At 37.4% G+C, this 23,449-nt stretch overlaps 1 protein-coding gene across 1 annotated transcript in view; it reads left to right on the plus strand.

Moving 5' to 3' along the window:
* Window positions 1-21,308, plus strand: part of GALNT14 (polypeptide N-acetylgalactosaminyltransferase 14) — a 296,209-nt gene extending 274,901 nt beyond the window's left edge. Inside the window, exons 11-15 of the mRNA XM_026695635.2 lie at window positions 558-650; window positions 3,601-3,684; window positions 4,828-4,969; window positions 17,306-17,425; window positions 18,939-21,308. Of these exons, the coding sequence (XP_026551420.2) occupies window positions 558-650; window positions 3,601-3,684; window positions 4,828-4,969; window positions 17,306-17,425; window positions 18,939-19,097 (598 nt within the window). The 3' untranslated portion in view covers window positions 19,098-21,308. The remainder of the gene's footprint in view (window positions 1-557; window positions 651-3,600; window positions 3,685-4,827; window positions 4,970-17,305; window positions 17,426-18,938) is intronic.
* The last annotated feature ends 2,141 nt before the right edge of the window (window positions 21,309-23,449 follow it).

Here is a 23,449-nt window from a genome sequence, read left to right on the forward strand (position 1 = left end):
CTTCGTACTTATGACTGTTGCTGTGTCCCAAGGTCATGTGATCACTTTTTGCAACCTTCTGACAAGCAAAGTCAAAGGGGAAGTCAGAGTCATTTAACAATTGAGTTACTAATTGATCGACTGCAGTGATTCACTTAACAACTGTGTCATAAAGGTCATAAAATGGGGCAAAACTCACTTAACAAATGTCTCACTTAACAACAGAAATTTTGGGCTCAATTGTGATTGTTAGTCAAGGACTACCTGTATTTGCCATGGGTTACTATACTTTCCAGTTTATACATAATGGAAGCTATAGTTAATTACTGTTTCTGGTTAGTTCCGGGGCAAATATGTTCATATTGTATCTCTGAGAAAATATAATACGTGAAACAGTCTTTAAGAACTGAAATCTGTCACTGGTCATTTTTTTCCCCCTCTAGATTTCTCTCACAAAAATGAACTGCTGCTTTCCTTCTCTCTTATCCTTGCTGTTTTTTTTTAATGAGAAACATCAAATTTAAACTCTTTCATGCAAGCGTTTCTTTCTCCTTTCTTTTTAAAATGTCTTTCCTTAGAAACACTAAGCGCACGGCGGAAGTGTGGATGGATGAATATAAGCAATACTATTACGCAGCTCGGCCTGCAGCTCAAGGGAGACCATATGGAGAGTAAGTGGCCCCCTCTGGCAGTGAAGGAAAACGGAAAGAGACTCAATTGCTTGATATGGTAGAACCTCATTATTGTTTTATTGGAGCATCGTCCAGCTGTTGGGATGTGTGCTTTTTGTTTCTCTGGGAACAGTTAATTAGATGTTAATAGTAAACAGATGCTGCAAGGATATAATAAAGTCCTAGTTGTTATTTGTGGAGATGTGAAGGGGAATAAGAGCTTATATAAAAGCCTATTTGAAATATCCATTTGTTCATGAATGAAAATAAATGGGTTTGTCTCCTCCTCATTTCTCATGTTTGAAATTGTCTCAGATAAATTCCAAGGTGATTTCTCCTTTTCATAGCTGTCCAGTTGGTCCAGGAGCAGCAGAATCAGCTATCCTTACTAATAAGTTAGCCCTGTGAATAAACACTATTCCAAAGCAGAAGCAAACAAACAAAAACTTCCTCCAGGAAAAAAAAAAGCCTGAACCCATACAAAATATGATATATAAGCCAGACAGTCTGAATCCTTGCTTCCTTATTTGCTCCCAAAGCAGCACTGAGTTAACACTTTAACATTGACTCAGAACTGGTGAGGAAATTTATTCTGTTTTCACCTGCCTTTCCTCCCACACACACATTTTTCTTTTCCTTGCTCCTTTATCCAGTGCTTTAGGTTGTTTTATAATTGTATAATCTGCTCTGGTGATGAGAAGGTGAAGGTCATCTGTATATCTTGTTTGTGCTACTGCCTAATATTCTGGGACCTTTGTTCTGTGTCAGATGAAATCTCTTCTATTACTTGTAATAATGCATTATACATTGTAATTACTTCAGTTCAGCTAGCTATGCACATATCCCTGATCAAGCAGTTATAACAACACCAGTTATATATCTGAAGAAAAAGAACAGTAAAGATTCCCTGGAGTGGAGCTTAAATGTAGACAGGGATGCATCAGTTTCTTGGCATCGGTACAAAACTAGTGTTTGCTTTCTTTCAGGATTTCTTTTTCCTTTTTGTCCCAATCTACAGTACAGTCTATCGCCCTAGGATTTCCTCAAGGCATCCTGTCTAAGTATTAGGACTGACTTTGCTTAGGTTTTATGAGATCAACCAAGGTCAGCTAAGTGTTTCCATCTGCTCTGATTATATATTAAAGGGGAAAGTTAAATCCAACACATCACTTTCTTTGCCAGTGGTTTTTTTTTTTTTGCTTATTTTCTTTATGTCATCTAAATTTGAGGACTGGACTTGGAGCAATGTGTGTAGCATTCATTAGATGGATGATTCTCATTTATGTTAATATATAAGTGCACAAACATGCCTTCCTGTCACATATGCCACAGTTAGATACATGCAGCACTGCTATCTTAGAGAAAATTGCCAAAGCTAAAAACATTTGTGGGAATTTTATCATACCATAAAGTGAACAAATTAATCCATTTCCCTGTGGTTCCAGTCCTGACTCATAACTGCTTCAGTAATAAAAATATATAATCCTATGTCCATGTCTACTTCAATTTCAGCTACTCAATCATCCGACCCATATATGTAGGCCCAGATTTAATCAAAAATTGTTTCTTTCTACTTGGAGCCAATCTAACCTTCCTGTATAAGATATTTCACAGCTGGGGTACAACTGGTGAAATCCTATTTCCAAGTGCAGGAATGCAAACTTTCATGTATTGGTAATATAGTAGAAAGGGCCTCCTCAGAAGAACTCTGATCATACAGTTGTTTTCAAATCAGATTGTTTCAAAATGGAGAAAGTAACATACCTTCTATTGTTCTATCCTGTGATCTCCCAGTCCTGCAAATTTTACTTGTAGCGGATAACCCAAGCCTGGGAAATAGCTAAGAGAAGAATGAGATATGGTTTTCTGTGGTTTTTTTTTACATGGTGTCCCTCATAGGGACAGAAATTGAAATGGGCTATAGAATTAAGAAATACAGAATATTAATAGCATTCGGAGATGGACTCAAGTTGGCAAAAGAAAAAAAAGACTAACAAGTAAATAAAAATTAATCAGACAGCTTAAAAAAAACCCTCATATCATCAGAGAGGAGGACAGTCAACAAGGATTATGTACATCCAGCACAGATATTCAGAGGAAAAGGAAACCAAAAAGACCAAAAATAAGACCAGCTAATTGCTAACTAATTGCTGGGGGTTGCCAGCTGAGTTTAATTAATGCCCTTGATTAACTCTTTTGGAAATTCAGTACAGTTACATGTTAAAGTAAGCACAGCATCGTTTTAAGTAGTACTACTACTACTCCCAGAGAGTTAGTTAATTTTCTGAACTGTAAAGCAGTTAGGTCATAAAATAATTTACTACATTCTTTGAGGAAAGAAATGGAGAAGTTGAAGCTTTCTGTGCATTAGCTGAATCCATTTGCATAAATATTTAGCTAGAAGGGTCAATATATTTCTATCCTTTTTATGCTAAGAATAAAAATTAGAACGACATACAAGGAAAGACCTTGCATGCTGTATTTTGCCTTATTAATCTTTCATGACACAGACGCTAGGACTACATTAATTGCATTTTAACATTATTTTAAGGTTGATTATTTCTTTTACTTTATGTGTTAATATTAGACATACAGTGTTGCATGTGTTAATTCTGCTATGCTGGGATTTGTTTTAACTGCATTACTGAGCAAACCAAAGCATCTTGATTCATGCATAACACTAAGCCATAAACTGGTGATAGAAACCACAATGGCTGGGGTCACACAACATTTTAACTTAACACAAAATGGTGGTTCAGTGCAATGTGTGATTATCATGAGAAATAAGAGAGGGGAGGAGGGTGGCTTCTACATTATTCTTCTATTTTGTGATTCCATTCATTTATAATGGAATCTAATTTTTTTCTGACCCACTGAAACTTGACTCCCATTAAAGATATAGCCAGATGCACTGCCCTAACTATATTTTCCAATATGCTCTTTTTAATAGCATTCAAAGCAGAATGGAACTGAGAAAGACCTTGAAATGTCACACATTCAAGTGGTATTTGGAAAATGTCTATCCAGAGCTTAGGTACTACTAATTTTTTTAAAAAAATATATGTTTAGTATATGTTACTTGCTTCATGAATGAAATTTTACAAATTTCATTTTGTTTTTCAGCTAGTATGAGTACTACGTCCTTCCAAATGGTACATTGTAAATTCTCATCATTCCTCATTTTAGCCAGATCAGCTAGGGATTATAAGTATTGGAGTACTACAACAACAACTGGAAAACAAAAATGTACTCATTCTTGCCTTTCAGGATGACTTTGAGTCTGACCCACTATGCACATTTTCTTAGAAGTAAGCTTTACAGGTAGTAATTCCCTTAACAACAGTGTCAAGAAAAGTCATTAAACAGGGCAAAACTACTTAACAAATGTTTCACTTAGCAACATAAACTTTGGGTTCAATTGTGTTGTAAGTTGAGGACAACCTGTATTGGTTATTGCTGTATTAGATTTTCTTCTTTTCAAAGTTAATCATAAATTTATTTATTTAAACCAATTTAACTAATTTTAACTAGTTAGTTGGTTTTTTTTACTAGTTTATTGGTTTATTTTTACTAATTTAAGTTTTTTTAAAAAACCATTCCTGATAGAGCTTAAAATGTCAGCACTGATACAATTATTCAGGCTTATCACTTCAGATTTTTGTATGTCAAAATACTTTTCTAAAAGTTTCCCAACTTTGAAATCATTAGTTGACATATGTTTGAAAACCACTGTTTCTAGCAGAGTTACATTTTTATCCTGTCTCTCCTCTAAAGAGCCCATTGCATGTGTTGATAGTAAACAGCATAATGGAATAAAAAACAAAGTAAATGGAATATCACCCATGAAATTTCATAACGATAATTGTTGGGGAATGTTTGTTTATTTTAAAATATTTTATGCAATGTTTGATCAAATTGACCAAAAGGAACAGAAAAGGACACTGATGTCAGTTTTCTTTAGATCAAATTCCTCAATCATTTGCTTTACTGCATTGGCTCTTTTATATTGTCAGCAACGGTAATGTAGAGTTGCCTGCTAGAAGTGAAAACTGATAGCCCTTATTCTGGGCCTTTCTTCTAAAATCAATGATGCACTCTATTCATCTTACACATGCAGAATGAATATTGTTAATTATTTAATATATTGTTAATCTTTAGATTTTATCTATTTTCTTAGAATTCCTGAAGAATCACTGTACCAGACAGGAATGATTCGGCAGAGACAGAGATGTCTGGAGTCCCAGAAAAACGAAGGGCAGGAGTTTCCAGTGGTGATCTTAAACCCCTGCATCACCAGCAAAGGTGCAGCAGCAGCACAGGTAAGTTCTCTAAAGTGTAGCAGGTTGAGAGGGAACATAAAGCTTCATTCACAGGTTTTCCGATTACAGGCTGCCCTTATCTGAACAATGATATTGTGGAGGTGGCTAAAACTCTTATTCGCTGATGGTAAACTATAAAACTAAGGCTGGGAAGGTAGGATGCTCAATTAACAAAACCCACGGGTGGGTTGTTGTTTTTTAAAGGCACTCAAGAAAAAATAGCATTAAAAGTTCTAAAACATCAATGATAATAATACACAGTATCAAATAAAGGACATCAGCAAAATGACAGTATAAACAAATTGGATTTTTTTTTCAATACCTAAGGAGTGATCGAATGCAAATAGCAGTGTCACTACAAAAAAATCTTTGTTCCATGATCTTAACATATAACAAAATGCTCCATGATATGTATGTTGGATAAGAATGTACATCTTTGAAACCCAAGATGACCAGGGTGCACTATACAAGAGTCCTTTATTATAAGCTCTAGGTTTCAGAAGAGTTATAAACAAGGCTTCCAAAAACCAATATACTTCAATTTTACTGAATGCAAAAAACCTAGGCATGGAAAGAATAAAAAATACATATATTTCATGAAAATCTGAAGACACCTATATAAGCTTGTATATTTTTAAAAGTCTTCTCTTTGCTAACATTGCTTGCTCACAGAAATCTTGTGCATGTAAGCTTGTCATTGAGATGCTGATTATTTATAAGCAGAGAGCTGTTTACCTTGGATAATGTTTAGATAATCTGTGTTTTAATTGCTTTTTGGAATTTGTTTTCTTTGATTCAGATTAGAAGAACTGATGAGAGTTGATTTCCTAGTTGGTAGCTAAGTTGTAAAATATTTATGTATAAAAGATTCTTCCACAAGATATGTCTGTAAGCTGTCAGATTCCCAACAAATATTCCATTGCTAGTATTTTTTCTGGAATGTAACATTATCATCTGAAGATCAGTTTGTGTGCAAAGAAGTTGCCTTGTGATTAAGTCTTCTCATGAAGCCAGGGACATTATTTACTAATCTGTTCCTCAAAAATCTACATTAGCAGTTTTGCTTGTGGTGCACAAAATCTTGAATTCCTTAGCTGTAAGGCACAACAGCCTTTCCAGCAGAAATACCCTTTATTATTTGTCACTTAGATTTGTGTTCTACTCAGGGGTGGGATTAACTATCGGTTTGGTGATTTACGAGGTTTGGTGATTTACGATGTGCGCACCTGTAAATCGTCATCAGCTTGCTGCCTGGACAGCTGAGCAGTGCTGAGTGCAGAGAAGCAGCGTTTGAAAAGGCACTTTCTTCCTGCTTTTTCAACTGCAGCTGTGCCTTGCACAGCAGCTGCGGTTGAAAAAGCAGGAAATAAAGGTCAGGTAAAAGCCCAGGTGGCCCGGTGGGCCAAAACATCAGCAGACATAGAACCAGTTCTATGTCTGCTGCTTTTCAGAGCTACCAGTTCTATAGAGCCAGACAGAACCAGTAGAATCCCACCCCGGTTCTACTTTTCCTCCAGGAGCTCAAAGTTCAGTACATAACATTGACATTTCCCCCCACAACAATCACTGAGATAGATCAGGGGTCCCCAATCCCTGGGCCATGGCCCACTACTGGGCCATTGCCTGTTTAAAACTGGGTTGCATGAGCAATGGCTCAACTCATTTGAGTGGAGGGTGCTTGAGCGGAAGATGCTTGTACTCATGTGTGAAGCTCTGCTTGTGCTAGTGGAGCTTCACACGCGAGAACAAGCACTGTCCGCTCATGTTCCTTCTGCTCATGAAAGTGGAGCTTTGTGCACCAGTGCCCTCCACTCACATGCAAAACGGAGGGCGTGTGTGCCTGCTGCTCACACCAAAGGAGCCATGCACCTGCCACTCATACGCCCCCTCCCCCATGCCGGGCGGGCCACCAAGGTGAAAAGCTGGGGACAGCTGGCACTTATTGATCACCCTTTGTGAACTTCCATAGTTGATAGGCTTAAAACTAAATCTTCTCAGTCCCCTACCATCACCTTAACCTCTTACTCCAGACTGGCTCTCTATTATATGCTGCATCAATCTCAACAGACCCAGTTGTACTAAAAAAAAAAATGCAAGCTATTTTGGCCCATAGAATAAGAATGGAATGGAATGGAATGGAATGGAATGGAATGGAATGGAATGGAATGGAATAGAATAGAATAGAATAGAATAGAATAGAATAGAATAGAATAGAATAGAATAGAATAGAATAGAATAGAATAGAATAGAATAGAATAGAATAGAATACTTTATTGGCCAAGTGTGGTTGGACACACAAGGAATTTGTCTTGGTGCAAATGTTCTCAGTGTACATAAAAGAAAAGATACATTCATCAGGAGCTGAGAATCATAAGGTACGACACTTAATGATAATCATAGGGTACAATAAGCAATCAATCAATAGTTTTTCAAATAAGAAAGGAATGAAAGGAGAGTTATAAATTCCTCCCATCTCTCAGACCTATTTACTCTTTTTCCTATTTCTAAAAAAAAGTACTGAATTGCAGCAATATGTGAAGTTCATACTCTGTGTTCCTTCACCATTAAATTGCCTATTAAAGTAAAAGGAGCTTAATGAAGCTTACCTCGTTCTCCCCCAATCAGCAAAAGGAAAATATGCAGTGTCAATCAGAGAGTATTCTTTGGAGCAAATTAACAATTAGGTGTCACTTACAACCACAGGAACATCCGAAGGTATGCTCTGTTTTCCCCCTCCACCCATGCTAAAATTATACAGGTAGTTCTCGACTTACAACAGTTCATTTAGTGAGTGTTCAAAGTTACAAATCACTGGGAAAGTGACTTATGACCCATTTTTCACACTTATGACCACTGTAGCATCTCCATGGTCACGTGATTTACATTCAGATCAGGGGTGGAATTCAACCGGTGTTACTATTGGTTCAGTCCTTCCTTTTTGGGGCAAAACTCACTTAACAGCGGTTTCACTTAGCAGCATAAATTTTGGGCTGCATTGTGGTTGTAAGTTGTGTTGAATATGTACTTTGATTTTAGCAAAAATAAAAACTCATAACTATTCATGAAAACAGGGCCTTCACTGTGAAATTTCAACAGTTCAGGAAAGGAATTATTGTTTTGTATATCTAGGAGTATGACAGACCTTGGTTTCTTTTCCCTGTATTTTATCTGGGTAGTCCTTGTGATCCTGTTCCAGTCACCGAAGAATGAAATATGAAGTTACCCTGTTCATCGCAATACAGTACAATATCTTCAGTATAGAAAGTTTACTAGTTCATTTTTAAAAACAGTTTTCAATGTAGAAATAACTGGAGGCTCTCCATAGTATTAGGAAATATGTTTCAGACACACAATCAAATTAATGGTGGGGAGAAATATTACACATTAGAGCTTTTTCTGCCAGCAGTACCCATCATTAAACAAAGACCCATAAGAACATCTTTCTGATTTATGGAAAAGAGCCTCTGGCTTTAATGAATGTCCAGGAGGAAGAAAATTCCACATAAAGCAGAAAGCCAATGCATTTCTTTTTTATATGCTGTTATTCAGACTAAAATACTGACGGTATTACTTAGGTTGCTATGACCAGAGTTCGCAAGATCATGAGGAAAAGACCATACATGCTGCTCTAGCACTTTAGCCTTTCTCTCCCTTGTTCTTTTGAGGCCATTAGCCAGTCATTAGCCTAATAAATAAATAATGATAGCTTGTACAGCAGGGATCTTGCTCTTTATGATGAGTCTTTTAAAGTCACAGGGTGCTTTAAGTTTGCATTACTTCCCTCCAAGCAGCTTCCAGTGCCACTAGTTTAATAATTAAAATATCTGCAAAAATGACTTTGTAGGAAATATTTTCTAATGCCAAGGGATATAATACAGTGTGTAGATCCTCAAATCCTCTCTGGGAAGAGCTGTGTCCTTGAAAAACCTGCTGTTCTCCATAAGTACCAATTCAGAAAACAAGGCAGCCATGGAAGCTTGAATTAGAACTCTCAGACTCTTACATCAGACTGTGTGCTTTACATGGAAAAGTACATGGAAATCCAACTGACATATTTACATATTTTTTCAGTTCCAGAACTCTTTAAAAACAGACCTGGTAAAGAACTCATCAAAGGATAGGTCAGCATTGTATTGCTGTTTGTAATCTCCTGAAACACTTTATGAATGAGAAGAAAGAGACAGTTTTCAAGAACAGTTTGCCTTTGAGAGTAGAAGTAAATTGTATCTGAGAAAAATGGAGACAAATCTCCTGTTCTACTATGGCCAGGTTTGTGTTAATATTTCTTCCACTATAATTTTTCCATAACCAAGCACTTTCCAGATGCGTTGAAACTGTAATAATTCAAAACTCAGCCCACAAATATTATAATAGCTACTAATTACGGAAGTATTTCCAATACATCTGAAAGTGTCAAATTGGAGGTGGAAAGAGGGAGGGAGGGAGGGAGGGAGGGAGAGAGAGAGAGAGAGAGAGAGAGAGGCGAGCTAGTGAAATGTGATGTATTCAGCATTTGCCTACCTAAGAATATATATGTTTTCATTTTTCTAATTCATGCATTATTTGGATTAAGTGGGTTATAACAACAACAGAACAGTAAAGAAAGGTTTAAAAAGTATAGCCAAGGAAATAGTAGGGGAGAAAATCAAAACATTAAAGCTTGCCGAGTTAAAAAAAATATGGTGTGAAAGCAGGAGAGCTCTCCTGCTGTGTTATTGCTGCCTCAGCATGTAGCTATCCTAAGAGACAAACAGGATCTGGTATCTTTTCAGATTCATCTGTGCCAATGGCTTTATTGTGTGTTTGAGTATTTATTATTTGTGAAGAATTTCCACCTCTTTTGTTCAGAGTCCCCTAACAATTCCTTTCTCTGGCTACCTCCAGTTTTCATACTGAAAAAAATGCTCTAATAATACATCGTGAAATCAGATCAATCATGTTCCTCACAGTCATTTTTTTCTACTGAGCAAATAATTGCCTCCTAGTATCTGCAGAAAGTGGTTCACAATCTCTTCTTCCATAGGATTGCAGACTCCTGGGACTGAGCACACTGTTTGGCATCCTTTGGCCTTGTTTACGTCTCATTTGTGAAAGGCAATTGATTGATTTAGCAGTTTGCCAGAGAGATGCATCGGAGGGTAAATAATTGATCATAATTTTGCCCTGCTTTTGTCTAATGAAGATGTCACTCTTTGGCTGATGCACTGGCTTTCCATTAGAGCACAGCATCAGCTGATATTAAAGTTTGCAGTAACCTTCTTGCAACAGATTTCTGAATCTGGGATTCATTTTATAAACCCATTAATCATTAGCAGTTCCAAAAAACCAGACAAGCTATAGAAAAGGAATGAGAAGCCTGTTAGGCCTGGATACACTTCAACACGCTGGTGGCAGCAGCAATGAAATGATTCTATAAGGTCTCAGAGAAAAGCTGTCATTCCGTAAGCCAGCAGGACTGCAGTCTCTTAACTATTGTCGTTTCTTCTCCTTCTCCTCCTCCTCCTCCTCCTCACTCCACAGTCTGCCTCTCAGAATCCCTTGTCACAGGGTTGAATCATCACCCAGTTAGTTAGTGTAATGTTTTTATATGAACTTATGAAAGATTCATCCTGATGCTAGAACTGTTGGCTGCCTCCCCAGTGCCAAGTATCTCTATGGTATGCTTCAGGGAGCACATAAAGAATTGTATGCAGAGATAAACCTATTACACTCCCCCAAGCATATGGCTGTCATCAAACTTCATCTAGAGAATTTGGAAGCCAAAGATTCTGTTTATCTGAGAGGGGAAGAAGGTGCCCAGAAAAGCTCATTCCAGCACAGTATCTTTTCTGTCACATTTGTGGTTTTCCAATCCTGTTTTCCAATCCTGAGTGCAATTTAGCTGGAGAAGGCCTAAGAGTAGGGGCCATTGCCTCTCATTGCCTGCCCCAAAAGAGTTGTACTCCACCAATTCCATCACTCACCACTTGAAAGGGCTAAGAGGAGTGTGGATTGTATGGCAAGGAATGCAGAAACCTTCACAAGAAAACTGCACTCATTCTCAGCCCTCCAAACAGTGAACTTCTGGCTGTGTAGTTTGGGGGGGGAGGGGGGGGGCTTTGAATGCCAACAAAAGGTCTATCAATATTAAGTTTGTGATGGAATCATAGGATATAGTGCAGCTAAGGATTTTCAGTCAGTCCCATTGAATGAATCAAAGTAGAACAAGTAAAGCCATGCATCCACTGGTCTATTTCCATCTAAAATTCCCCAGTTTCCCCCTACTCTCCCATAGCTGAATGGTGGATTGCCAGGAATGCACACTGTTGTGCAGGCAACATTTCTAGGACAATGAAGTTATCTTACGCAATGGGCCAAATTGGAAGCCATCAGTAACCATTGCTTGCCCTCCATGATCTAAATGAATGGCTATCAATTAAGAAGCATAATGTTTCTTTGGGAGAAATAGCTGAAATAGAATCTGAATACTTCTTTTCCAGCCATTGTCTAATCCAGATAATGAAAGGGCATCTTACTGTATTGAATGCGTCTCTGTTAGAAGAAGAGCATTTTTGCTTGTCTTGTTAACTTGCCTTATTCCAATGCTGAGAGATTGTCTAACCTTTTTCTGTTCTTTGTTTAAATGAATGTCTTCACCGCAAAGAAATACACTGACAATGCTGCTTCTCTTACTGCTACACCAGATGTGTTAAGGGAGCTTTGAAAACTCCTTTTGTATAACTGGTGGAAAAAATATTTGCAGAGGAACATGGTGCAGTAGCAGAAGCATTTCGCCTTGTCAAAAAGCAAGCTTGTTTCTAGTTAAAAAGAAAAGAAAAAGTGCTGAAATTGAATGTGAAATAAATAGAGGAAGACTAGGAGGAGGAGATGTGAGAAGGTTCATGCTCCAAGGAGGGACTTTGCATGCTAACTATTTTCTCTACAGAAAATTCAGATACATTAACACTGTCAGAGGCTAGGGACTATTTTTCAAGGCTCTAACATCATTCAAGGTGACACCTGTCATTGCTCCTCAGCATCAAAATGAATTCTAGAAATGAATGTGAAGTATCATCTTTGGCTCTTCTTGGCATGTCTGTTTTTGCCTAGCATCACACCCTTTTCTCTTCCTTGCCATTTAATCAGATGTGAACCAGATGGTGACCCTAGATAGATAAATATAGAAATCACTTGTTAAGGGATGTTACTTGCTAAGGAGGGCAGGATGAGGCTGGGTGGGGGCGGAAGTGACTTTATCCACCATGTTCTTGCTTTACCTTGTTTTGTTCCTAACACTGTACTCTTAACAGACACCTGTTAGAAACCTCTTTATTACCCCTGGTCATTCATCCAGAAAGGAAGACATTAATTTCTTTCAAAATTTGAACAACCAGTTTCCACAACCTGGGGTGGGGGGGGCGTTAAGAATGGTTGCATACACGGGAGATGAGGAAATCTTTTTCTGAACTGATTGCACACAAGAAGAAGCTGTTGTGTAGGTGCCTGAACTTGCAGCATTTCATTATTTGCAAATCATTTCAGCAGCACTGTCAAGAAATAAAAGGGGATTAGCTCTGCAGTATATTAGTATCACAACATGCACATTTATTCTAGACTCAGTTTGGATTGCCTAAAAACACAAAATGATTATCTTAGTTGACTCAGTATCTTTGCTGATGAATCTGTAGCTCTAGCTCATATTAATCTAGCAGAATAACTTAGTGTAAAAGATAAAGGCTGTCTATGGAAGACTGAATTCATGCCTAGGAACCAGAGTTTAGGTGCCACCTCAGAAGGAGCGTTAAAATAGCCCCATCATCTCCCTAATTGGAGAGTTTGTTCTATAAAACTGAAAACAAGTGTGTCAAGGATAGATGTGTCAAGGAAAAAAATAAGCCCAGAGAACCGTGACCCAAAGGCAAGAATCTTAACAGCTGTCTTCAAGAGAACAAGAGAAGATTTCAGTTTTTGGATCTTCGGGACCAGCTGAGAGATAGGGGAGGAAAAATGCCTGAACAAGAGTCTGGAAGCCCAAGCAATCCCACAAAGCCTGATTCTATAAACCAGCTCCAGAAATAGAGGACTCTTGAGTGCTGGGGGAGTGAAGTGGGGAGAGAAAAGTCCATTCGCAAGTTTATAAAGAAATGAAAAGGTGTTTTAATATGCAAATAACTGAGATTGGCCACAAGAGTGGAAGACCTGGGGAAAAAGGAAAGATTTAAAGAAGAAATAGCTAAGATAAGGAAACATAGTGTTAATATCGGAAAAGAAACAGAAGTAGGAATGTACTGTCAGGCCTCCCAGGTAAACCAGACAGGAAATATGACAAGATAAATTAATTCTACTTTATTGTAAGCTACATTTAACAGAAATGTGAAAGTCTGAAAGCATAGAGTTCCCACCTCTACTTTTAACTACTTGATCCATTAGGGCAGGACTTTTCCTAATTTCTTTCTGTGACTGTTAAGTGACTGCGGGCTCCTGCCTTTTTTATCTTATTGTTTTGTAGACAGTCTGCCTTGTCTCTTTCCCCAAGGTCATTCATACATTGCCATACATGTATAGATTAGACAAGAATAGAAATAGAATAGTTGTAACTTCTAGTAACAGGAAAATATCAGTTTAATTCTGTACAATAAAGTCATTTTGTGTGTGGAAAAACAAGTACAGCCTTTGTTTCTGTGTAGTTACTACATGAAGAAAAACCCTTAACAAATGGTAGCAATGATGGGATATGGTTTGGTATCCAAACATAAAGAATAAAAGGCTTGCAAGGAAAAAGGAAAGGATAATCATGTTGTAGCGGGGAAAAGACTGGAAGACAAAGCGTTTGAGATCTAGAGGCAAGTAGGAGTATCTCAGCACATGACTCATCCAACAACTTACATAAGGCAGCTTGAAATAGAGAAAGAGGATGAACTGGAATCTGTGGAGGGAGAGCCAACCCGGGAAGTAAACCACATCCATCTGAAGCCCTGATAAGTGTTATGAGGAGGCATATGCTGTGGCAACAAAAACAGAGACAAGTGATGGCTAAAAGATAAGAGGAAGAGCAAAGGAAAGCTCCCAGAAAAGAGGAGAAAAATAGTTTATGGAGGGAAACTGAGCAAAGAGACTGCTTAGAGAAAGACAGATTGGAAAGGGAGATCTGAAGAGAAGAGTTGAAAGACCTTATAGTGCTTCTTAAAGGAATTGAATCCCCAGTGGAGAAACATCTCTCCAAATTCAGTTTCTGAGGTAACAAGGGATGGACCTTATGAGATATCTTTCCAAAACTTAGATGAGAAATATATTAGAATCATATTTTGTTACATTTGAGGTAGATATTATGGCTTGTAAATAGCCATAGGAAGAATGCCTAACTGAAAAAAGCACTTAGGGTTTATACCAGTTTACTAGCATGGGAAATAACAGACCACAAAACAGCAAAAGAAGTTATTTTGTATTGGTATGAGGTAACAGATTTAACATACCAACAAAGGTTTTGTGAATATCCTTAACATTCTCAGGAAGGATGAAGTGGGCTTCATAGCTGATCTTGGGAAAAAATGACCTGGTGAAGGAACCAAGGAGGAAAACCTGGTGGTCCTGGAGCAATTCCTTCAGATGTTACCCCCCAATGTACATTTTTGGGTACAAGAACATCACCCCGAGAAAGGAGCAAGTTAATGTGTTCTTAGCAAAACAAATTATTTAGTAGCTTGAAAAGTAAATGTTACTTGAAGGGATAAATGGACTACAAGAAAGGCTTTAAGAAAAATGGACTTGTAAAAGTTTCCACTATGGAAGAAAAGAAAGAATGGAGTAACCAAGGAGAGAAATTACATGGCTTTACCCTGTAACTTTTGTGGAAAGATGGCAGGGAACATTGGAAATGACAATCACATGACCAAAGTTGACTGTGGCATCCCAGTGCTGTTGTAGCAGCCACAACTGTGCCAATTTCAATCTGCTGGAATAATGGCTTTTGGATTTTGGATGCTTTCTTTTAATTAGCCCATTAGAGATAAGTTGATTCAGTGCCCTGTCATATGCTGTTTCACCTAATTGAAGGTTACAAAAAAAATAGAGTTTTAGTAGTATATAAATATCAGGTTAGATATTTAACTAACCTGATATTTATATACTACTAAACTAAAGAAAAACATGAACTAAAGAAAAATACGGACAAAAGAAAGCTAAAGAAAAACATGAACAAATAGTGGCGTCTCAAAAGTATACAGAAAAAATTCTCCAAATACTGTAGCTCATGAAAATCCTGATCCCTGCCTGTACGAAGACATATAGGCAGGGATCAGACATTATTTAGTGATTCTGTGGCCGGGAATAGAGGAGATAGCAATTATCACTGTAAATCAGGAACAGAGGGCTAACTAATCCAGAAAAATGGGCCACAAGATAAACCACCATTAATGAAAGCTCCTGTAGTGCCAGGTATATGTGCAGATTTTCTATCCTGTTGGGGATAAGACAGAGAAATATTTAAATAAATTGGTAGTAAAGGTGGTGTGATGAATGCCCAGAAAAGATCTGGGACCTGAAAACAAACTTTTCTCCTGGGAGAAAAGATTTCAGCCCACAGGATAGCGAAAATGTATAAAAGAAACACTTCTACCCAAAGGCCAGCATGTCAGAGAAAACTGAAAACTTCAATTTTTTGATCTTCAAAGCCAGCTGAGAAGCAAAGCTGAGAGGTGGGGAAGAGCCCAAACAAGGGTCTACACTGTGTGTAGCAACTTGGGTGCAAAGCTATCTACAAGCCAGCTCTAGAAATAGTGAGCTATCTACCAACCGGAACTCTTGAGTGCTAGGAGAAGGGAAGGCGAAAGAAAAGACTGGCAAGTCTGTAAGTGAATTAAAAAAGAGTTATCATATGCAAATAGACTGAGATTGCCTACAAGAGCTGAAGTCCTGAGTGGAAAAGGAAATATTTAAAGAAGAAATAACTATTAATTAAATAGGTGGGAGTAAGAACAGGAATAGGAACAGAAATAGGAGATAGACATAGGAGCATATAGATTAAATAAGAATAGAAGCAAAATAATTGTACACTTATAGAAAGATAGTAGAATAAGATTTTGTACAATAAAACTGTTTTATGTGAGAAAAGCAAATAACGGTTTTTGTTTCTGTGTTCTGTACCATATTAAGGAAAATTCTTATACTGATCCACACTAATCAGCAAGGTTCAATTATAGTAACTATGTTATGTCATATATAATACTGTAACATATTATTTGAGGGTAAAATAACTGTAGTGTTTCCTAGTACAACATCTACAGTGTGTAGATTTTACATTTTAATAATGGCTAACTGTCAGAGCCTGATATTGAAGGACCAAATCATTTTATTATAAACTTAGAAGACTGCTATGTTCCTAGAGATTCATACAGGTAGCCCTAAAGTTACGACCACAATTGAGGCCAAATTTTTTGTTGTTTAAGTGAGTCATTTGTTAAATGAGTTTTGCTACATTTTATACCTTTCTTGCCACAGCTGTTAAGTGAATCACTGTAATTGTTAAGTTAGTAACAAAGCTGTAAAGTGAACCTGGTTTCCCCATGGATTTTGCTTGTCAAAAGGTTGCAAAAAGTGATCAATGACCTTGAGACACAGCAATGGCTATAAGTATGAACCAGTTGCCAAGCATCTGATTTTTGATCACATGATCATGGGGATGCTGCAAAGGACATAAATGTTAAAAATGATCATAAGTTGTTTTTTTCAGTGCCGTTGAAACTTTGAACTGTCACTAATGAACTGTTGTAAGTTGAGGACTACCTGTATTCATGTCACTTTCAGGAAACAGGTTACTTTTCAGCCAGATATATTAAATTCACCTCACAAAATTATAATTGCTTCTATTCCTTTTAAAATTATTTTCATTTTATTTGTGTGCTAGCTACTGTTAATGTCCTCCTGGCAGAAGTGAGAGAAGGGATGAGGGGAAGGGTGCTATTTTTAAATATTAATATTTAATATTTTAATGTTTTGTGCATAACAATTTAATAGATAAAATTTTGATACTTGGGTCTTTTCCTATCCTGTGTTATCTAAAAAAATCCCAAAGAATCACACATTATAGCCATGTTAGGTGCTAAAGGTGTATAAATCAGCATATTTTGTATCCTCCCACTTGATGAAACCTACTTGAGTGTTAATGAATTGAAGAAATGAAAGAAACGAATTTGTTGGGGAAAAAAACCCTATGCTTTTAATGATTTATTCAAAAGTGAGAAAGTAGTTGGAAAGAAATTAACGCTGAACAGGAAAGAAAACGAAAGATATAATGAATTTAATTAAAGAAATATGTTGAGAAGTAAGACTGTCAGTTTAATGCATTCTTCTTTGTTTCAGGAATGGATATATACATATAACCAGCAAATCCATTTTCAACAGTTATGCTTGTCCATATATACCCTCTTTCCAGGTTCCCAGGTGATGCTTTTGCCTTGCAAAGAAGGGGATGGCAAGCAGGTGAGACCAAGATCAGAGCAGTTAAAGTATCCTCCAGTGTAGTGTACTAGTATTGATGTAAGGGTTTTACCCCCCTTTCTTTGGTTCATTTCTTTTTATTGATTTACTGGAGCTTATCTGCTGTTCTAATCCAGAAGGACCATGCCATACCCAGAGTAATAATGTTTGTGGGGGGGAAATGGTCACTGATACCATTGAAAATCATTTGGAAAATGTCAAAAATTACTTGGTTTTGCTTGGATTAGAATAGTTAAAAATGTCAAAGGTCTGAAAGGTCTTAGTCACATTATAGCACTAGCAATAGCACTTAGACTTATATACCATTTCATAGTGCTTTTATAGCCCTCTCTAAGTGGTTCACAGAGTCAGCCTATTGCCCCCAACAATCTGGGTCCTCATTTTTCCAACCTCAGAAGGATGGAAGGCTGAGTCAACCTTGAACCTGGTGAGATTCAAACTGCCAAATTGCAGACAGCCAGCAATCACAGAAGTAGCCTGCAGTATTGCATGCTAACCATTGCGCCACTGCGTCACAGTCATATTGTCTAGGTGCCAAACATTGATGCCTGATGCTATCAACAATCATATCACACATTAGGCTTGATTTAAAATTTAAGAGGCAATAGTTAAAAGCAAAATTATAAGCAAAGTTGTGGCAATAGTCCAATAGCTAACTATGATTGGTTTTTTTCCCAAAAATTGATGCAAGGTTAGGATAAACCAGATAGGATTCATCATGATGTGTCATTTGCCAACAAATGATTGCACCCATGAACCATTTATCCCCAAATGTGTGACATGCTTTATTGCTTCATCCCTATCCATTGCTTCATCCTTATTATGTTGGTTTCTGTACAGATAACAGTTGAAAGATTTTGAAGCAGCTTTTTTAAATGACATGTTGGGCAATAAGAATATATTTTCCACATATTTTGGTAATACTTTGGCTTTGTATAGATTCTTTAAAAGAGGCTGACAGAAGATAAAATGGGTAGACATTGTTATGATATTACTAGCATGAGCTTAGAATTACTAATAGAAATCTTAGTGAACTATTATCTATTGGATCACAAAGAAGTGATGAACAGCAACAAACTATTATAATCAGCATTTCTGTGAGCACTTTGCAAAATTCCTGAAGTTTGAGTACTGAATTTCCACTTGCTTTTCTTAAATAATTGTTCTCCTCTTTGTTTACCGTATTGATGCAACTCAAGAAACAATTCAACAGCTGTCATACCTCATAAAGCATGAGCTAGGAATTCTATTTGGTTCAATAATCAGACTGCTCCCCAGGTAACCCCTTTGGATTGGGGAGGTATCAGTCAGCAGACTACATTTTTCCTGAAACTCCCTCAAACTCTTTCTCCATGGCATAGTGAGAGATAGCAGTCTTTGTCTGCCTGCAGAAAAATAATGCTCTGGTTGTTGCAGTAGGTTTAATATTTTAATGGGAAGAGGATCTTAAATGTAAGATAAGGTTAATCTGAATTTCCCATTTTTCTTTTAATAGCGCTGGAATAAAGTTGGTTCTCATATTGAGCACATGGCTACCCGCTATTGCCTGGACACAGAAATGGTGGGAGATAGCAGTGAGAGCATGAGAGAAGTGGTCATTAACCCATGTGAAAGCACAGCAATGAGTCAGCGATGGGAAATGGTGATGTCCTGATCTCATCTATCAATTCACCATCAAGCTCATCTGGAAGGACCTTTGTCAGAAACTGGCAAGGCTGTTGTCCAGTTTAGGGATTGGTATGGACTTGCTTTTCTGTGGGGCAGGTCAAAGAAAAAGAACATGCAGTTGTGCTGAGGTTGAAGAAAGGCTCACAGCTGCTGCTTTTAAGACCAGAGTAGTAACTATCCCAGGTTGGGGGTGATATGTGTGTACTGTTAAGAACACCACAATTTAATCTAGAAATATATTTTGGTAACATTCATTTGTTAGCTGAAGCAAAATATGACCTTGTTTTTGAGAAGGAAACTTTCTGAAATTGAGAAGTGCAGAATTGAAATGTCTTTGTTACAAAGGTTATTGAAAATCCTTGAAAAATAATAAGTGAGCAAGGTGATTCTAATGGAAGAAAGATGGAGAAAAGAGAAGCTAAATCCTGTAAAAGCACATGCATGGTCATGGTGGGAAAGATTAGAAAAGGCCAACAAATCCTGCACTTTGAATTGGTAATAACGAAGCACATCTCTGAATAAGTTTGAAATACACTATATTGCACTTGAGAATTTGAATGTGAACCCTGTTTTTGTGCAATAGAGATTGTATGTAGTGTGATTAAAATCAATGTATATGTGAGAAGGGGAGGGAAACAGAAGAAGAAAGTGAAATATTGAACTTTTCTTCAACTCTGATTATGTGTGTATGAAGGAAAAAGAGGAAATATTTATCCTAATTTCAGTGCAAAGTTTCTTTCAGAAATGGAAATATATAAGGACCCTGGTCCAAAAATCACAAATGTCCCCTGGAGAGGGAGAGGGCACAAGACTCAATTTCAACTCAGCAGAGAGCATGCATTCAGCACATAACTGGCCTCACATCCTCTCACTTCCCCAGAACTGATATGAAGAAGGACCAGGAGAATACAAAGTGGAAAGTAGATGGAGATTAGCATGTAATTTCCTTCCATTTTTCTGGTGGCCTGGGGGAGGGGGAAATCACATGGTAACCAACCTCTCAGTTCCAACGTGTCAATTTCTGGTATTAGTTATATCTTGTTTTCTTGTCGAATACCCCCTCTTCATCTACCCCCTTACGATTGAACACTTGAGCTAACTAACTATAAATAATTTACAGAAACTTGGAGAAGACAAGATCTCATTACTTGCAGATACACATTTGTTATTTTTTTGCTGACAATGTTGTCTCTATGTTGGGTGGGAGGCGGTTGTTAAATAAGAACAGCAACAATTTTAGCAAAATCACTGGATAGTGTTCAGATCAGAAGATCATAGAAGCATAAGTGGGGAAATTAATTGTACCAATGCAGAAGTCAGTGATGCTACTGAAATCAGGAGTGGGCCAGATATGAATATGGCTTTATGATAGGAAGTACATAACATTTAGCTGAACCCCAAATTGACCCAAACCTGGGTCTTAATGAAACCAAGCAGAATTCTCACAGTAACTGACACTGACCTAGGAGTCTTAGTGAATGATTTTATATTTTGTGGCATAACATAATTTTTTTCCATGCTTGCAAAAAGAAAATAAAAGCTGCATTTCTCTGTTAAAAAGCAGGATGGGAAAATAAGAAAGAAAAGGATGGGGGGGAGTGTTGAGTTAGTTGCAATTTTCCAGTCTGCCACCTGATTAAAGACTTACAAGGAACCAGGTTAAGCTAAAAAGAACAATAATGTTTGTTGCAATGTGTTGGTTCATTTTTAAGGACCATAGGAAATCCTCTCCATATTCCTAAGTCAATAGGTGAAAGTTAATTGTTTTAAATATAAAGGAAGCATTGTTTAAACTAGTGCTCTCTTCAGCACATGCCATTTAATTTTGCAAATAACAATACCTCCATCTATATACATTGCGCATATTTCCAGACAACGATTGATTCTAAAATGTCAGCTTGGTGCCCTCTATATATGTTGAAGCTAATCCTGTCTTGCAGTTAGGGGCACTGAAATACTGGGCAGAGGAAGCCTGCTGTCACAGCTCCTTTTAATCTACACAGAAACATTCTGCCTGTGTGTGTTGTGAGTGATTCATGCCTCTATTTGAGAAGGCGGATTAACACTTTTTGTTATTCCATCTCTGGGATCTCAGATGAACCTAAAACCAACTGCTGTTTGTAATTGTAATGTGACTTTCATGGTTTAAAAACCTTGGAATAAGGAAAATTTTCATATCATAAAATTAATATTTTGCTATTTGAAGGTTATAGTCTCATTATTTACTTGTTTGTTTGTTTGCTTGCTTCTATGCCCTTTATCCTCCAAAAAGAGACAGAAAAGAGGGAGGAAAGTCTTAAATAAAACTACTACAATAAAAACATTCAAGCAAGGGCAAAAAATAATAAAAGCTAAGCTTGCGCAGTTGATCAGGCTTGATTCCTAAAAGGTATTTTCAAGGAATGTAGCATTTGTCTACAAGTCCTGAAAGCAGCAGTGCCTTCTCCTGAAACTGCACAGCTGTTTTTAAGAGTTGCCAACAGATTCCAAATTCATGTTCCTACATTCTTTGAGCAAATTTTTGGAATCCCATCCAGAGCTCTCCACAGCTCTATTAAAAACAAAACTCATTAAAAAAACTTAACACAAAATAAAGAATGTAAAACTTTTAAAGGCTTCTACTTTTGGAGAAGAAGTTATCCCTTTAATATTTTTAATCATTTTCTGGAGGAAATCAATGTGTGGAACAGAGCAATCAGGCATCCCTCAGGAGAGAAATTCTTAAGTGGATGCCATAAAAGAGAAAGCTCCACTCCTGAGAGCCAAATCTACCAGTGGAACAATAATAGACCTCTCAGTTGATTTTAGGTTGGATAGAATTGGGGGAGGCAATCACTTAAATTCCTGATCCTGAACTTTTAGGCCTTTATAGATTAATTTCAGCATCTGAAGTTGGATGTGGAAGCATTCGGGAAACCAGTCCTGTGTTTCCTAGATTTATATATATATGGTCTGATTTATCTACTTCACTTAATTGGAGAGCTGCTTTCTATACTAACAGCAATCTCTGGTCCTCCTGAAGTAATCCAAGCAATGAATTTTATTATTAAATCATGTGCAGTAAGACTAGGCTAACTTAGTTCAGCAATAGCTGATAAAGCAATGAAAACTGGCTTTTTAAAATTTTATGGCAAAATTAATTGGCTACACCATGTGAATTAGAATTTATTTCACCTATTGGAAGAGATCAGCTTATCAATTTCTGCCACACCAATGATTTCTTCATAGCTAAAATTGCCTTCAGACAATTCGAACAAAGCCTCTATACATGGACAGAGCTAGAGGAAGTGTATAAGACATCAAATTACTGAAAGGAGGTGGGGAAGCTCAAATATAGCTTGAAGACATGGCCAGGTGCTGGCTGTGGAAAAGCTTATGAACTGCAAGGCATCACTAAGCAATGTATTCACATGACATCATGATTTATGACCACATCACTTAGTGACACCAATCGCAATTGCCATTGTAACCCATGGGTTATCTGCATTTATTCAACCATTATGCTAAATATATGCTAAGAACAGCTGGATTGAAAGAAGGTGAGCATGGTTTTAAAACTGGAGGAAGAACTAACACTGCACTATGTTGATGACCTTACTCTGACAGTCAAAAACACAAAGGTCTAGTAATAAAAGTCAAGAAGGAAAGCAAAAACAGAGGCCAAAATTAAACATAAGGAAGAACAAATTAATAACGACAGGTACAAGCTGGCTTAGAATTGACAATGAAAATATTGATACAGTGGATAAGACAGAAGGTTGCATAATTTAGATGGTTGCATCAACTGCAAAAGAACAAGCAATTAAAAAGTGTGCCACACACTAGCACTTGGTAGAGCATCATAAAAATCTTTGAAGAGATATTCAACTGACATGTGTTATACACTGCTCAAAAAAATAAAGGGAACACAAAAATAAGACATCCTAGATCTGAATGAATGAAATATTCTTATTAAATACTTTGTTCATTACATAGTTGAATGTGCTGACAACAAAATCACACAAAAATTATCAATGGAAATCAAATTTAGCAACCCATGGAGGTCTGGATTTGGAGTTACACTCAAAATTAAAGTGGAAAAAAACACTACAGGCTGATCCAACTTTGATGTAATGTCCTTAAAACAAGTCAAAATGGGGCTCAGTAGTGGGTGTGGCCTCCACGTGCCTGTATGACTTCCCTACAATGCCTGGGCATGCTCCTGATGAGGTGGCAGATGGTCTCCTGAGGGATCTCCTCCCACACCTGGACTAAAGCATCCCCCAACTCCTGGACAGTCTGGTGCAACATGGCATTGGTGGATGGAGCGAGACATGATGTCCCAGATGTGCTCAATTG

Source organism: Pseudonaja textilis, chromosome 1 (assembly GCF_049901715.1).
Source record: "Pseudonaja textilis isolate UNSWEBS1 chromosome 1, rPseTex1.2, whole genome shotgun sequence".
NCBI classification, from domain to species: domain Eukaryota; kingdom Metazoa; phylum Chordata; class Lepidosauria; order Squamata; family Elapidae; genus Pseudonaja; species Pseudonaja textilis.